Consider the following 16,822-nt stretch of genomic DNA (forward strand, 5'->3'; position numbering starts at 1 on the left):
CTTACGACGATTTTCGGCTTACGACGCGTCAAGAACGGAACCCCCGTCGTAACCCGGGGACTGCCTGTACTCCTCTGCTTGAGACCCATAAGGGAAAACACCAAGATATTCTTGATATTGGGGTGATTAACACACTTGAGATCACCCTGCATATCAGGCTGTTCTACATGTGTTCAAAAGCATCATTAATTACCACCCAGGAAACTGGCACCAGAGTATAAAACAAGGAACAAAGAACAAGGAAAGAGTTGAAATATTTTAAAAAAATCCTGTTAGATTCAAACAATTTCTGGACTTTTATGGTTCTTCAATGATATTAGCAGCTTATAAAATGACCATCCTTGACCTAAGATAAGCAATCAAAGATGTGGCAACACATATGCCACATTTATGTGAAGACTGAAGAATAATCAAAGATAATGTACATAAGAAACTTAGTATATTAATCACAGATTGGTTACTTAGAGAGTAATTTTATTAAATCTAGTCACCAACTAGCTTACTTTCCTCATTACATTTTCCTTTACGATGGAAAATGAAATGAGACAATGGCACCAATCCAGCTTCAACCTTTATGTTGAAGTTGAACAGTTGTTATTCATTTGTTAAAATTATTGTTAACTCATATAGTACAGCATTTTACAAGTTATTATAAGTTTATAGCATCAAGATATACAAGCATAGCTTTTTTTGATTTACAAAACTTTCACATGATAAACCTGCTAAGAATAATGGACCTACATACCCAGCTGTAATCACCGGAGTTGGGGTTGATATCACTGAACTAGTATTTTGTCCAGCTTCTGAGGCTGAAGTGACATTCAGTGACAAACGACGGGGACTCTCCTCTACTTTCAAAGGATCTTCTTCTATCTCTTCCACTCTGTAATAAAAAAAAGTCACAAATGAACTTGTATCAATATTAAGTATAAATTTTTGTTCCCTCCCTAACAAATTGAATAACTTGTTTGGTACACATCAAACTAATGATGATGTTCTATCACTGATTTTTTGTTTCTATCACTGATTTTTTGTTAGTCTTCTATGGTAATCCTTCAATTATCCAGACTGCCATTATCCAAACCTCAACATTATCCAACCAGATCTTGACGAGATCGTTGCACTCGGCAAGTCCATGGGGCTGGTCGTCGACGAGGACGACATCAACGACCTTCTCGAGGAGCACCAAGAGGAGCTTACGACGGATGACCTGAAGGAGTTGGAGGCCATGCAACATAACGTCGTTCAAGAGGAGTTCTCTAGCAGCGGCGAGGAGGAGGAGGACAACCCTATGACAACGTCAGAAATTAAGGATGTTCTAGCCGCTGTTCATAAAGTGCAATCATTTGTAGAAAAAAAGACACCCTGAAAAGGCTCACACAGGTCGTATGCTTGCGCCAGTTTGTATGACGTTTGCCTGAGTCGTTTCAGGAACATTGTGAAAAGTAGGCAGAAGCAATCTTCCTTGGACAGTTATTTTTTAAAGAGGCCTTCAGTATTAGCAGGAGTAAGCAAAAAGGAAGAACCAAGTGATACTAAAAAACAGAAAGTTGAAAGTGGTGATGAAGTTAAAATTTGGAGAGAGAGAGAGAGAGAGAGAGAGAGAGAAGGAAGAACCAAGTGATACTAAAAAACAGAAAGTTGAAAGTGGTGATGAAGTTAAAATTTATTTGGAGAGAGAGAGAGAGAGAGAGAGAGAGAGAGAGAGAGAGAGAGAGAGAGAGAGAGAGAGAGAGAGAGAGAAAAAAAAAAAAAAAACACGTAAAGTATAAAACAATAAAAAAAAATTTAAAAATCAAAAAGACAAAAAATTTTTTTTAAATTTTAGTTTTTTGTAATAAGTATTACAGTTTTGTTAATGTTTCGTAAATTTTAGTTTATGTATGTTTTCCTTACATTTTTTTATGTGTTTCGTAAAGTTAAGTGTACGTACGTACGTACATATCTGCCGTTTGTCCTCCTCCTCTGTCGCCACTTTCGGAGATAGGCTCACTCGAAAGGTAAGCTTCCACATTTTAATACATACGTACAGTATTTCTTGTATACCATGTACACTAATACACTTTATTTACAGGTAATTAGCAGTACGTTATCAAGTTAGGTATTGAATGGTCCAAATTGTTGTAGTGTTTCATTGTTTATAGGTCAATTTAGCTTTATTATGAAATTTACTGGGGTGTTTTTGGAGGGCTTGGAACGGATTAGCCATTTTACATGTAAAATGCGGTCCAAGATACGAAGGCCGCCTCGTAACGGATTAATTTCGTATCTCGAGGTACCACTGTAGTCGAAAAATGCAATTGTAAGCTAAAACTCTTACAGTCTAGTAATATTCAGTCATTTATCTTTATTTTGAAATAAATTCGAAGTCTCTAGCACAATATTTAGATTTATGGTGAATTTTTAAAAAAACTTCCCTTCCCTACGCGCGTGGATTCTCCGCCGCAAATCTCCGGAATGCATACGTTGCATTCTCATTATATTTGCTCCGTTTCATATTAGGGGTTTCATAGAGTTTTATATATGAAAATGTGCGCAATTTCATGTAGAATACAACAATAAATAATTGAAGGTGTAGCTTTTCTCATTTTCAAAATATTTGCATATAAAAAAATATATTAAAAAAATTCGACATTCGGTCAACTTTAACCCGTCTGAAATGGTCAAAAACTGCAATTGTAAGCTAAAACTCTTACAGTATAGTAATATTCAGTCATTTATCTTAATTTTGAAACAAATTGGAAGTCTCTAGAACAATATTTAGATTTATGGTGAATTTTTGAAAAAAACATTTTTTATGTCCTCGCAATACGAATTCATGCATCTTTTTGTGATAATATTTTCTCTGTGTTGCTTTGATCGTTTTACAATGTGTTATATACCAAAATGATCACAATTTAGTGTACAAAACAACAACAAAAATTAACTTGTTAGCTTTAACCGTTTTGCTCACAGTGCGATTTGAATACAATTATATATGAAATTTTGTTTTCGTGCTATCATATATCGCATTATTTAAATATGATAATGATATTTTTTTCATTTCTGATGGTTGCATACTAAACTTCAGGCAATGACAAAAAATGGAGCCAAAAATGAACTCTTAATATTGAAAACTAAGCACGCTGTGATTTTTTGAAAAAAATATTTTTTTAGCTTCGGCGCTCACTCCGAGACCCCCTCAGCATACGGGAGACAATTTTTTATTATACCCCACCTTTGGCGGAAGAGGGTTAATAAGTTTATTTTTTGTAGGTTAGAAATCAAAGCCCCACTTAATTCATTTTCAGCCTCATTTTTAAAAAATGGATAATTAACTCAATGTAACTGTAATAGTGTAGTGTCAGTACACTCCAGGGTACAATGGTTGACAATATAGCTATGAGACTCAGCATGGGGTTCAATGCTAGCTAATGGTAGATGTTTATCATTAGTTTCCCAAATGCTGTTTAGTTAGTCCCAGTTCAAAGTTAAATATCTGCACCTGAATGGACAGGATGTGCCAGCGTGGGAGCTGAGAAGGAAGATGGGGCTTTAGTCTTCCAGAAGGTGCACAGATCACACAGGAATTAAATAGCATTGGATGAATGATTGGGCTAGAGGTAAGATTATGACATATCTGAGCCTAGTTGTACCCCATATCTGAAAGTGTATACACAGGCAGTCCCCAGTTATTGGAGGCGGGGGTTTCCGTTCCTGGGGGTGTGCCAATAAGCGAAAACCACCATTAACTGAATCTCAGTGATTTATGGCACCATAAGAATAATTCAGCTACTTTCCCCTGGCCATGGCATAACGAACAGTTTCATGCACACTGTGATCATAAATATCTGGGGACATTACTGTTTCAAATGATTCCAGAGGTGTCAGATGATCCCAGTCTCAGTTCATTTTCTTTAAATTGTCCTGGAAAGCTTGTCCTCTCTTGTTTCATTTTGGTGTATTCTGGCTGCTTGAGTCTCTAACTTAGTTCTGATTCACAGTTGCCTTTTCTTGGTGCCAGATGATTTATTTTTTTTCTTTTGCTTAGCTGAGAGATTAGAAGGAAACTGAGACAAAAAACACCAGGTAGAGCTAAGCCAGTGAGTTCATGTCCCACATACTTTGATAGTTTTGAACATGACATATACTTCATCCCAGAATCCTCATTTGAGGACACAATTTTCAAAATCAATTATGATAAACTTCATTTGCTTTATAATGCACAATTGGGTAATGGAATAATTCACTATACTTTGTGAAATTTATTTCAAATTAATTGTTATAACTTTGAAAATAATACTTTAGATATATTGCTGCTTGCATAAAAATTATTTCAAAATGAGTTAATCCTTGTTATAAACATTTTAGAGGTCATATATACTTTTAAGAGTAACAGTTGTAAAAGGATGTTGTGGGATGATGGTTTGGGTGTAGTATCTTTGTTTGAAATTATATTAAATTATTTTAGTATAATAATTTGAGGTATATTTTTGTTTGAACTATCAAATTAAGTAGTGAAACATTAAAATACACAGGCATAAGCATTATAGTTTATGGGTACTGGGTAATTGGCAGTTATAAAAGTGTTATATAAGGATTTTTAGAGGGGATTTTTACATTTACTGTAGGTTCTGGAACCTATTCCCACAAAAAAGTGGGGGAGCACTGTATGTACTTTCCATTACCCCAAGTGCTGACTTTATTACAAAAGTTCTGTTCTGAGTGCAGAATCATTTTCTGGTATAGAATATGCACATTTTCTGAATAAATACATTGAGGAATATGTGCAAGCTTGAATTTTGCTGATAGTCAAAGGAGCAGTCAATATTAGTCTCAGGAAATCTTTCCCTCATATCAATCAGTTAGCCCGGATCTGAAAGGGTGGAGGAAAGTTAATTAAAAAAAAAATGTTATTTTGATCAAGCAAAATTTTGTTGGAGATTCGCTTACTCATATTTTTTACTGTACTGCAATCTGTTTTCAGGTCGTGGTTAGAGACACTGAGAGGTTGCTGCTCCTCAACTTCTGTCGCGCTATATACAGTCAACCCCCTGTATTCATGTTCAAAGCTTTGCAGATTTTGCTGTAGAACCTATCTGAAAATTATTCGTGGGTTTCCGTGGAACATATCTATAAAAATATTTGTGGGTCCCAACTATTCACGCATGTGAATTTTTTGGCAAAGCAATATTCAGTACGTATTTTCATATTATTTACCGTATAATGTGTAACATTAAATATTCTAATAACACATTAAATATTCTAATAATAAGTTAAAATCATATAGGTACTCACTGCTGATGAATGCTGATTATATGACGATGATGAATTAGCTGTGCAGTCTGATAAATGATGATGAAGATATGACTGCACAGCAAAGTAGAGGAGTTACACCACCTCTGAAGGTGCCTCTTCACCTTCTTCAGGAGGCGCTTCATCAAGGGTTTCGGGAGGCACCACCTTCTTGAGGTAATTGAACATGTTAACAAGGGTGGTATGGTAGGGCTGCATGAGCTCATTAACAGTATTGGTAAAATTTGTGGGCTTCTTCATTCTTATCCCATGCCTTTTTATCATTGTCTGTATCTGCCTGACTTTCCTGATCAATTTGTACACCACAAAATTGTACAAAATTCTGGTCTTTTGGTGGGATAGTAAAGAGGGAGACATGTTCTTCTCCAGGAATGACCTCCACAAGAATTATACCCTGTTCATACTCATTCTCAATTCAGGTGACTGCACTTTTAGTCACGCCCTCAATGGGCTGATACTTGTCCATGACTTTTGCCCTCTCTTAAACATAACAATCAAATCAACTTTTCTCCTAATTTGTCATCAATGTTAACGTCCTCTGGCATCGGGCTCTTTGCTAGAAGCCTTAAGAGAAGTAGTGTTTATAGGACATTTTAGAGCACTAAACCCTGTTCATACTCATTCTCAATTCAGGTGACTGCACTTTTAGTCACGCCCTAATGGGCTGCTACTTGTCCTTGACTTTTGCCCTCTCTTAACATAACAATCAAATCAACTTTCTCCTAATTTGTCATCAATGTTAACATCCTCTGGCACTCAGGCTCTTTGCTAGAAGCCTTAGGAGAAGCAGAGCATTTATAGGACATTTTAGGGGGACGATTTTAAAGAACATTCTTAGTCCATAGTATATACCGTAAATGTAAAACATGCACAAATGAGACAACAGTTAACACTATTGGATCAATTGGGTATAAATTGCGCATACTTATACGTACATTGGTATTCTGCGCATACTGTAAATTTTAGTAATGTTTTGTTTTAAGATGATTTCTAAATATAGTATTATACGTATGAATAGAGTGTTCTAGGATGATATAAGTAGGTATGCAGAGCATAACTAAAGTATGAAAGACAACGGGAATAGCAGGGTACGTATGTTTTCATCTGTGGTACATAGTATTTTCATGTATACGTACTAAGCATATTTTCCTAAATACATTTTTTATGATAAAAAAAAAGAATTTACTAATTTTCTAATATTACAGTTCTGTAAAATGTTAATGCAAACACAGCAACATTTCAATACTAACATTTATTTGTTTTTCTTAGAAGGTCCTTTGCCCAAGCCAACTTTACACAGATAAAATGATGCTGTTTTAGCGTAGTATTCAGACATAATGACACTCAACAGGCTATTGGCTGCGTTTGCAAAGCAGCCAATTCAGAAGCAGCTTTCATTTTCCTTGGTGCTCATTTGCTGTACACTTGGCACAGATTGATTGAAACCTGAATCCCATCTTGCAAAAATGGAAATTTTGGGTACTACGCATCCCTTCTTCACCAGCCTCACTGCGTAAAGTTACTGATATAAGCAGATGTAATTGCGAATCTGTGTTTTACCTATCATCCAATATCCACATGAATTGTGCCAAAAATGGCCCCTAAAAAGTGCCTTGCTCCTTCTAAGGCTTCTGGCAAAGAGCCTAAAAGAAAGAAGGCGGTCATGAAGCATGGCTAGAAAGTGAAAGTTCTCAATATGTTAAAGGAGAGCAAAATTTTGCTGAGGTTGGCCGCAATGTTTCCTTTGTAAAAAGGATACAGACTGCTTGAATAGTAACTGTAAGAAAGAAAATGTGCATGGCATGGCTTAGGGCAGACTGGATTATTAGAGGGATATTGAATATTAGATTGGTACATTAAACTTTTTCTATAGTTTTTTTTTCTGATTTCTTTGTAACATATAAACCACCACAGTACTATTACAGACAAGAAACTAACAAGATCTATTCCAGGGAACAACTTAAACTTTGATAGTTTGCATAGCTATTCTCTACTTGGGTCCTAATAGAGAAAACTCAGACAATGCATGAGATTGGTGCCATTCCTCATAACCTATCAAATTACTACACCTGTTTCCTGGTCTTCCCATCAGCAAACAGCAGGATGCCCCAACTATATGATGCAAATGGTATGATTTTATGAAGATTATTCACTTTTAACATGGATTTTTCCATCATGAGATGAAAGACTGCTAAAATAAAGTTTTCTTACAAACTGAGAACCTTGGAGGATTCTTGCTTCCTAAACTTGATTTCCTAAATACTACTTTGTCTCGAAAAACTAAAACACAAAAAGATTACAAAGTTACTCCAAATTCTAAAAATATGTTACAAAGACTATAAGAGAACCATTGTTACCCCTGCCACTTTATTTCAAACATGATTTTGAATGTTAAATTCAAGAAAAGATTATTCCAATTTTCAGCTCACATGAATTGTAATGCTTACTGAAGAGTTAAGACCATTTACATGAATGTCCTTAATACATATAAAAGTTTTCACTAATACATATGCGATATTCTCCTACAAAATTTGTACATATAACATATGAAACACGAGAAAAAATAAACACATTAAACAGTAACATTAAAAAAAAATCTAGAAAAGTATCTAAGATTCTAACCTTGCGGATGGTTGAGGCTGTGTGTAACTAGTCTGATTCACACAAGATGGTGTTATACTGCGTGTTGAATTAATGGAAGTAGCAGCATTGGAAGTTCCTGATATATCATCACGTGAAGTGGAGGATATTGTTTCATCTGAATCAACAGGTGGTAGAACTCTTGGTGTATTAAGGCTTTCTCCAGCATTGCCTCCTATGACCTGTCAGGAGTATCTCATTAGAAACCTAATTCACTCATATATTGTACATCATAATAGCTATACAGGCAGTCCCCAGTTATTGGCGGTCTGGTTTTATGGTGTTTGTCTAGCGCCATAAAATCTGCAATTCACGACGCCATAACGGGCCGAGTTCTGGTTATCGGCACCAAATAATGAGTTATGGCACTATGTATAACATACCTAACACAGGCGCCATAATGGTTCTGATAACTGGTTGTTGGCGCCATAAATCACCAAGTTCCGGTTAATGGCGGATTTTGCTTATAAGCATCTCTCTGAGAACTGAACCCAAGCCAATAACCAGGGACTGCCTGTAATGCACTGTAAAAAATTCTCATATAAACAAGACCAAATTTTTCTTTGAGCCCATTCCACTGCCATTTTCAGAGCAGTTTTAATGTATAATTGACCCATATAGATATCTAATATAACACATTGATTTTATAAGAAACTGTTATTTTCATCGTTTACTATTATAGAATTAGAAATCATTGAAATGTCTGCATAATAATGAGGAAAAAGGCAAAACCTAAACACTTTACAAATAAGCATCTACAATTACACTACGTAAGAAGAACACCAGGGTGTTTTTAGACATCGGGCAAGCCGGATTCCTTACTGAACACCATAACGATCGGATGGGCCCCTAATTTTCTCTGTCCTTTGTAAATAACATTTCAGAGCTCTGACCGGGGCAGAGTAACCTCTCTTCTTATTCTGGTCCTACTAAGTCCGTGAGGTTTTTGATACTGAAAGAATGGGGCCACGGTTTGGACGGAATCTTGTTTTTGCTAAAAACCCCAAGGTTAAAGAGCAAAATGCATTACCCTGTGCAAATCCTGTTCTCTTGTCCATGGCATTTATTTCACTCACCCTTTTAGCTGTAGACAGGGGTACTAGGAATAGGGTCTTTCTCGTCAAATCTCTCAACGATGTTCTTTGCAACGGCTCACACAAAGTTTCTGACAGTCATTTAAGTACTACATCTAGGTTCCAAGATAATATCTTCGAACCTTAGGGTTTTCTATATCAAAGGATTTAATGAAATCTGCATGATCTCTATTCATCAATACTTCCAATCCTCTGTGCTTGAAAACAGACCCCAATATTGCCTTATAAACTTTGGTAGTCACGGTAGACAGATTTCTATCTGTTCTCAGATATAATAGAAAATCTGCTATGTATTTTTGTTATAATTGTCTTAGAAGATGAAACATTATGTTCTTTACACCAGGCTCTAAACACAGTCCACTTTGCCAGGTAGACTTTACTTGAGGATTCCCTTCTGCACTGAGCGATAGCTCTCGTCGCTTGTCTTGAAAACCCCTTTGCTCGTAAGAATTGTCGGACAGTCTGTAAGCGGTTAGGGACAGAGTGGATAGTCCTTAATGGAACCTTCTGAAGTAGGGTTGTCTGAGTAGATCTGTTCTCTGAGGAAGTAACCTTGGCCAATCCACCAGTAGGTCTAAAAGATCTGGGAAACACTCCTGCGCTGGCCAGAATGGAGCAATGAGAGTCATCGAAATGTTGTGATGTGTTCTGAATTTGTTGACAACTTCTCTCACCATCTTGAATGGAGGAAAGGCGTACAAGTCCTTGTTCGACCAGTCCAAAAGCATCGCATCTGTCGCCCATGCTTTCAGGTCTGGGGCTGGTGAACAGTAAAGGGGGAGACATTGGTTTCTTGCTGTGGCAAACAGATCTATCATAGGTTTCCCCAGAGTTTCCACAATTCGAGGCATACTACTGGGTTCATCATCCATTCCGTGTGAAGTACTTGCCTCCTGCGGCTTAGTTCGTCTGCGAGTACATTGAATTTTCCCTGAATGAACCTTGTTATTAATGTGGTATGATTCCAATTCACCCATAACAGCAGACTCCTTGCCATCTCGCAAAGAGAAAACGAGTGCGTCCCTCCATGTTTCCTTATGCACGAGAGCGCTGTCGTACTGTCCGAATGTATCGCCACTAGTACTTTGTTGCATACTTCGTCCACAAACTTCAACAATCCCCAGTGGATGGCAGTCAGTTCCTTCCGTTTAATATGCCACTGTTTTTGTTTTTGTTGTGCATTCCAAATACCTGATACTTCCTTTTCCCCCAGAATCGCTCCCCAACCTTGATCTGATACGTCTGAAAAAAACACTAGGTTGGGGCTCAGCGGGGGAGGGATCTCCCTCCTGCAAGTCTGTCTTATAACTTCCACCATTGCAGGTCCTCCTTTATTTCTTGTGTGATACAGAACATAAAAGAGTCCGGAAACTTCTTTCTGTTCCAGTTTGCCCTGAGGAAGAACCGTAGGTTCCTCATATGCAGTCTCCCTAGTGTCACGAACTGTTCTATTGAGGATAGTGTTCCCAAAAGACTCATCCATTCCTTTGCAGAGCATTCCTCGAGAACTAGAAATTTCTCTACCTTCTGTAGGCACGACTCGATTCTTTGTGGGGATGGAGAAGCCCGAAAACTCACTGTTGATCCTCATCCCCAAATAGACTAGTTCCTGACTGGGGAGTAACTGCGACTATTGCCTGTTTATTTAGAGTCCTAATTCCTGAGCTAAAGTCAGGGTTTTCTGAAGGTCATCCGTGCACCTCTCCTTTATTTGTGACCAGAGAAGCCAATCGTCCAAATAAAGGGATATCCTTATCCCGACTAGATGTAACCATTTCGCAATGGGAGCTAGCACTCAGGTGAACACTTGTGGTGTGTTGAATAAAGCCCGAAAACACAGCACTCTGAACTGGTATATTTTGTTCCTGAAGACAAAATGCAGAAACCTCTTTGAGTTTTGGTGGTTTGGAATGTGAAAATATGCGCCCTCCATATCGATGGAGATCATCCTGATGGATAGATGAAAGAACAGACTGATTTGTCTCCATCTTGAACTTTGTCTTCTGCACATATTGGTTCAGAGTGCTTATGTCCCCTGATGACTTGGGGACAACGAACAGACAATTGTAAAAACCTGGGGTTAGTGGCTCTTCTACTAACTCTATTGCTTTCTTTTGCAAGAGGGACGAAACCTCTTCCAAAAGGGCGATGAATTTCTTTTAATTTTCTGAGTAAACTCTCAAAGCTATCGGAGAGCCTGATAACGGTGGCTTTCTCTTAAAAGGAATATTGTATCCTTCTCTACTTTTATAGGCAAAAACTGTATAACAACCATTTAATTAAAAAAAAAAAAAAAAAAAAAAAAACCTGAAAACCAACTTATGCGGGCTAATATTTTAATTTGGTGACTGTGGGATGAAGTTTTCGCTGAAAAATTGCCACTCTTGTTCCAGCATATGGTAAGGACACATCACCTACAAATGGTGTATGAATAAAGCCATTGAGAATAATGAATTATATCCAGTTTACAGCAAGAGCAAATAACATTGCATTCAATACACTAATCTGAGGAAAACCTTCTCCCTGACATTTTCTGTCAGGCAAAACATTTCTAATCTTAACATGAAAGATATAATGAACCAAGAAAACTGACAAACTGCAGACAATTATTCTATGAAAACAGTATACAGTATTGGTCAGTAATCTGGCTTTAATTAAACAATTTGTAGAAAATTATCAAAAGAGGCAGACTGGTTATGCCTGATCATATGTTGTTATGTGAGACTTCCCATAATATTTCCTATCATATGTTGCTTATAGTTTTAAGGAGTGCATACTTAATTTTTGAATATCTCATAATAAATGGAAAACAATCCTACCTCTGTAACCGAGTGCTGTGACCTCAAAAGTGAAGCTCTTCTGAACTGTTCATCAAATGGATTAAGGCTAATCTCTTGGAACAGTCCTACTTCCTCACACTGACGTAGGAATCTTGTTGGGGTTGGGGTCTGGTCTAGAATTATACAAATTGAGAAAACAAATCTTAAATTCATGAATACTTTTGAGTTTCCTTGAATACAGTGAAAATATAAGTATGCTTATGTAATATGATGATTACATTCGAGCAACAATAATATTTTCAAGTCGGCACATACATAAGCATTGAACATGAAAACAGTAAATGGAAAATATATCATATAAAATCTAAAAATGATTTTTCCTTTCAAAAACAAATAAAATTTAAAATATTTTCTCCTTTCAAAAACAATCACATATTACTAGTTCATAAAATCAAACTGAGAATACTTGGCAAAACAATCCATACATACCAATGATAAATCCATGTTTGACTAGAGATGGTGTCTGATGGTCCCCATTTACCATGAGTTGCATTTCATGACGCCGGCGATGCACCATTAAATGATCTTCATTGGTAAAACTCTGCCAATAAAGACAATGGAAATTTACTTAGGTTTTGTTTGTAGATAAAATACTCCCCAAATAATTATCCTTTTATATCATTCAGACTAAAATTAAAAATACAGGCAGTCCCCGGGTTACGACGGGGGTTCCGTTCTTGAGACGCGTCGTAAGCCAAAAATCGTCGTAAGCTGGAACATTGTCAAAAATCCTAAGAAAACCTTACTTTTAATGCTTTAGGTGCATTCAAAACTATGTAAACTGCATTCTTATTGCATTTTTCATCAAAAAATCCTTTAAATGTTGATTATTTTGCATTTTTGGTGTCATATTTCATCTGCAAGATCAGCATTTGTAGGCGTCGTAACTCTGGAACATGCGTCGTAACCCTGGAACATGCGTCATAACCCTGGAAATAATTTCTGATGAATATAATTGAAAAGCGTCGTAACCTCGGAACGTTGGGAGCCGAGACCGTCGTAACCATGGGACTGCCTGTAATGTTATGTAAAGAATCTCAAAATATGACATATTTCAAATTAATTTGTATTTTTTTTCATAGCTAACAACCTGAGGTTTTAAAATTAAGATAAATTTTCTGGTGCCAGCTGAAAAACCAGTTAAAAACAATAAAAAATTGTATTTGCAAAGGATCTGTGGCATTTAGCATCCGATATGCAGCAAAGGTGGACGCGGGTCAGAGACCACACTTGAACCTCATGATGTATTTAGTCTTCCTTCCAATCAAGGATAAGATATAAGGGGGGTGGCTAGAAGTGGGGAGTAAATGTTAAGATTGGTTTGTTAGCTATGAAAAATACAAATTAATAAAAAATTTGTCAGTTGTTCATAATCAGAACAAACCTTAGGTCTTAACATTAAGATAAGACTCACAATTCGAGGGAGGTATGAGTACCCTGAACAGACTCGAGGTTTGGTACACTTGATCATTCTTTGTAGAAATGAGGATTCTGAGGAAGAGGACATAAGCCTCTATGAAGTTAGATATGTGGTTATCTAACACCTACTACACTGGGTTTAAATATAATGTAACATGTCTAGTTTCATTGCATATATGGAAGTCAAAGAGAATTATATCTGTTCTAGTCACATACCATGTCAGCCACATGAAATGGGTTTGTCACCACTCCTCACTCCCGTTACTGTAGAGAAGTAAAAGCCACTGAGAAGCAGATTTGTACATTGTATGGAACATAAGTGCTGTAACAGTTTAACTGCAATACTCACCTACATCAAGCCAGTTCCAGCATGTGTTTTCTTCAAACTGCCCATAGGTACTAAAGAAAGGAAAAAAGGGAAAGAAAAGTGACCAGTCATCTCACTCATTCCCTCTTCTACACTATCATCTTAGGCAAAATATGAACTGTCCTGCCAGGAGCATTAGATGAGCTACACAACTTGTTGACCAGCCACCACTGGACTCAAGGAAAAAGTGTCAAAGGACCTGTGGGCAATATCCTTCAGGTAGAAGGAAGTGAAAGTGGTCTAACGAGGCCAGGAACTAGCAATCAAAATCCTATGAACCAAGTTCTCTATAAATGCCAAAGAAGAACTTATTCCTCTGATGTCATGTGCTTTTGCACGCACAGTACTGGTGACAGAACTTGAGGTTGAAAAGTAGGCTTGACTAATCACCTCACGTAGCCAAAATGAAATGGTATTCTTGGATATTTCTTTCTTAGCTCAGCCCTTACTAGGGCAAAGCAGCAATTCTTAGGGTCGTTAACAAACTTCTTAATAGAAGGAATAAAAAATGAGGCAAATCTGTTATCATGAAACAAGGGATTTTGAGTCTTAGCCGAATTCTGGGACATTTCAAAAGCTATGGACCCCACCTCTTGTGTGTTTAATGACACAATCTAGACCAAGGAGCTCTCCAACTCTTTTTTGAGGCAGTCAAGGCCAGAATGAAAACTGTTTTCAAAGTTGGTTCCCTGCCTAATGATTGAAGGGGCTCAAATGGAGCTCAAGTGAGACTACTCAGCACCAGAGGAAGATCCAACGTACGAGGTTTGAGTTTCCTAGGCGAACAAGACTGCTCAAAGCTCTTGAACAACATACAGGTTTCCCAGAATGACGTGATGTCCACGTCTTTCAGACAAAGAACTAACCCTAGCCCTGTAGCCCTTGTCTGCAGAAACAAGAGACATTTCTCTGTTCGGAGAAAGATCAGGAAGTCCACTATCTGCTGAACAGAAGTTCCAAGTGGAAAGAAACCCTGTCAACGACACCAATCACAGTAGACGGCTCATTTGCCCTGGTACAAGGCTGACAAAGATCTCCTGGGGTAGCCAGTCATCTGAGTTGCTGATATGTGAGATAAACCTCTCACTCGTAAGAGATACTGGAGATACTAGACATTCTTTGTATGCTGAAGGGCGTCTTCTGCCATGCCATAGTGAACGGATCTCGGACCACCAACCAGTAGACCTCTAGCTTTCTGTTGAACCATGTAGCAAAGAGGTCTAACATGGGTCTTCACTCTGCATTGCAAAGCCTGTCCGCTGTTCTGATGCAGAGACCACTCTGTAACCAGAACTTTTCCATGAGTACTTAGCTTGTTGGCCACTACATTTACATTCCCTTTGCCTGGAACGTACCTAACCACAAGCTCCACCGAGTTGTTGATACTGCCCACTGGTGCAATTCGACTGTCAGCGATTGAAGTTGGTGTGACATCTTTGCTCACATACGACATCAGAACAATGGAGTGACCTACTACCATCTCCCAAAACTCCTGAAGACCCAGGAAGGTAGCTTTCAACTCCGTGTTAGTTGCTTGCTCTGAGAGCTCCATGCCCCTGAATTAAAGAGCTCTTCCAGATGAGGACCCCACTTTCAGAGGAGGCATCCGAGAACAAGAGAAGGTCCGGAGGGGGGGTGAATGAAGAGGAAAACCCATTGTTAGGTTCTGGTTGTCCAACCACCATAGAAGGTCACTTCTCACCTCTATCGACAGAAGAACCTGAAGCTGCATGGAGTATCCTGCTGGAGGCCAAAACTCCTTAGTCTCCATTGTAATGATCGAATATGAAGACGCCCATAAGGGACCAGTTTCTCTCTAGAGTAGTCAAAAGAGGCCCAAAACTACTTGCCACTGGTGAGCTGGTTGCTCTCCCCTCAAAAGGAAGGGAAGAGCTACCGTCCTGAACTTCTGTATCTTCTCGTCTGACAGGAAAACCCTTGATGATGCTATCTATTATCATCTCCAGGTATAGAATCCTCTGGCTGGGAAGGAGATTGGACTTTTCCAGACTTACCACGATACCTAGGCTGTGAAAAAACTGGAGATGGTCCTTTTCCCAAATCAACCTTTCCCAGGAACTTGCTCAGAACAACAAATCATCGAGGTATTTCAACTTAACAGGGAATCCCCTAAGCATAAGCCCATATCGACACTAGGGTAAAGACTTGTGAACACTTGTGGGGCTGTTGTCAACCCAAAGCAAAGGACTTTGAACTCAAACCCTTGCTCCCCAAGACTGAATAAGAGGAATTTCCTGGATGAAGGGTGGATAGGAATCTGAAAGTGGACGTCCTTAAAGGATATAGTCAGCATGAAGTCGCTCTTCCTTATGGCTGCCAACCATAACCATTGCCTTAAGACAACCGGGGTGTCTCCTTTCTGAACCTAGTCTTCCTGATGAAGTGGCTCAGAGTTGAGGGATCTATCACTGGTCTCCAATTGCCAGTGGCTTTTGGTACCAGGAAGACTTAACTGTAGAACCACAGAGAGGGATGTACTAACCTTTCCACATCCCCCTTGTCCATCATCTCCCTTACTTGCTTCTGGAGAGCTAACTGCTTCAGAGAGCCTTGGGTTAAGTCAGGTGTGGGAGGATGATGATCAGAGAGAGCAGGAAGGAAGTCAAACAGAAGTACTAAATACCCTACCCGAAGGACATCTACCCACAGTTCCGCTCCGTGCATCTGCCATGTAACCCAATGGCTTGCCAGGCATCCACACCACAGGCGCCAACAGGTGGGGAGTGGCATCCATTCTATCCACATTGTCCCCTGCCTCTGCCCCTGGTCCCCTTCCCAGGTTTTTGAAGACCGAGACAAAGGGACATTACTGAGGCTGCCTCAGTGGTTATTCAGTAAAAGGACCAACAGCGTTACGTGACTTCCAAACCACGTTGAGAGTGAACTTCTATAACCAGAAATACACATCTCTCACTCCTCAGTGGAATGCCCGAGAATTGAACTCGGGGCCACCAAGATGGCACGCCAACACCATACTGACCACGCCACTATGGCGCGCTTCTTTGATGTTGGAGCTGGTTGAGAAGCAAATGGTCTTGAAATCTTCCTAGTAAGGGGCTGCCTATTCTGCCTTGGAGTGGACAAACAAGACTGAGCTGACGACTTAGTAACTGCCTTTTGGACAAGTCTATTGTTATTGTCAGCCT

At 38.7% G+C, this 16,822-nt stretch overlaps 1 protein-coding gene across 2 annotated transcripts in view; it reads right to left on the reverse strand.

Annotated features, from left to right (window-relative positions):
- Positions 1-636: 636 nt before the first annotated feature.
- LOC135216033 (cyclic AMP-dependent transcription factor ATF-2-like) overlaps positions 637-16,822 on the reverse strand; it is a 59,628-nt gene continuing 43,442 nt past the window's right edge. For both annotated transcript variants that reach the window (XM_064250976.1, XM_064250975.1), the window contains exons 3-6: positions 12,299-12,410; positions 11,849-11,982; positions 7,918-8,117; positions 637-883 (exon numbers count right to left, since the gene is read on the reverse strand). In XM_064250976.1, the coding sequence (XP_064107046.1) occupies positions 658-883; positions 7,918-8,117; positions 11,849-11,982; positions 12,299-12,410 (672 nt within the window). In that variant the 3' untranslated portion in view covers positions 637-657. The remainder of the gene's footprint in view (positions 884-7,917; positions 8,118-11,848; positions 11,983-12,298; positions 12,411-16,822) is intronic.

This window comes from Macrobrachium nipponense, chromosome 6 (genome assembly GCF_015104395.2).
Source record: "Macrobrachium nipponense isolate FS-2020 chromosome 6, ASM1510439v2, whole genome shotgun sequence".
In the NCBI taxonomy this organism is placed as follows: Eukaryota; Metazoa; Arthropoda; class Malacostraca; order Decapoda; family Palaemonidae; genus Macrobrachium; species Macrobrachium nipponense.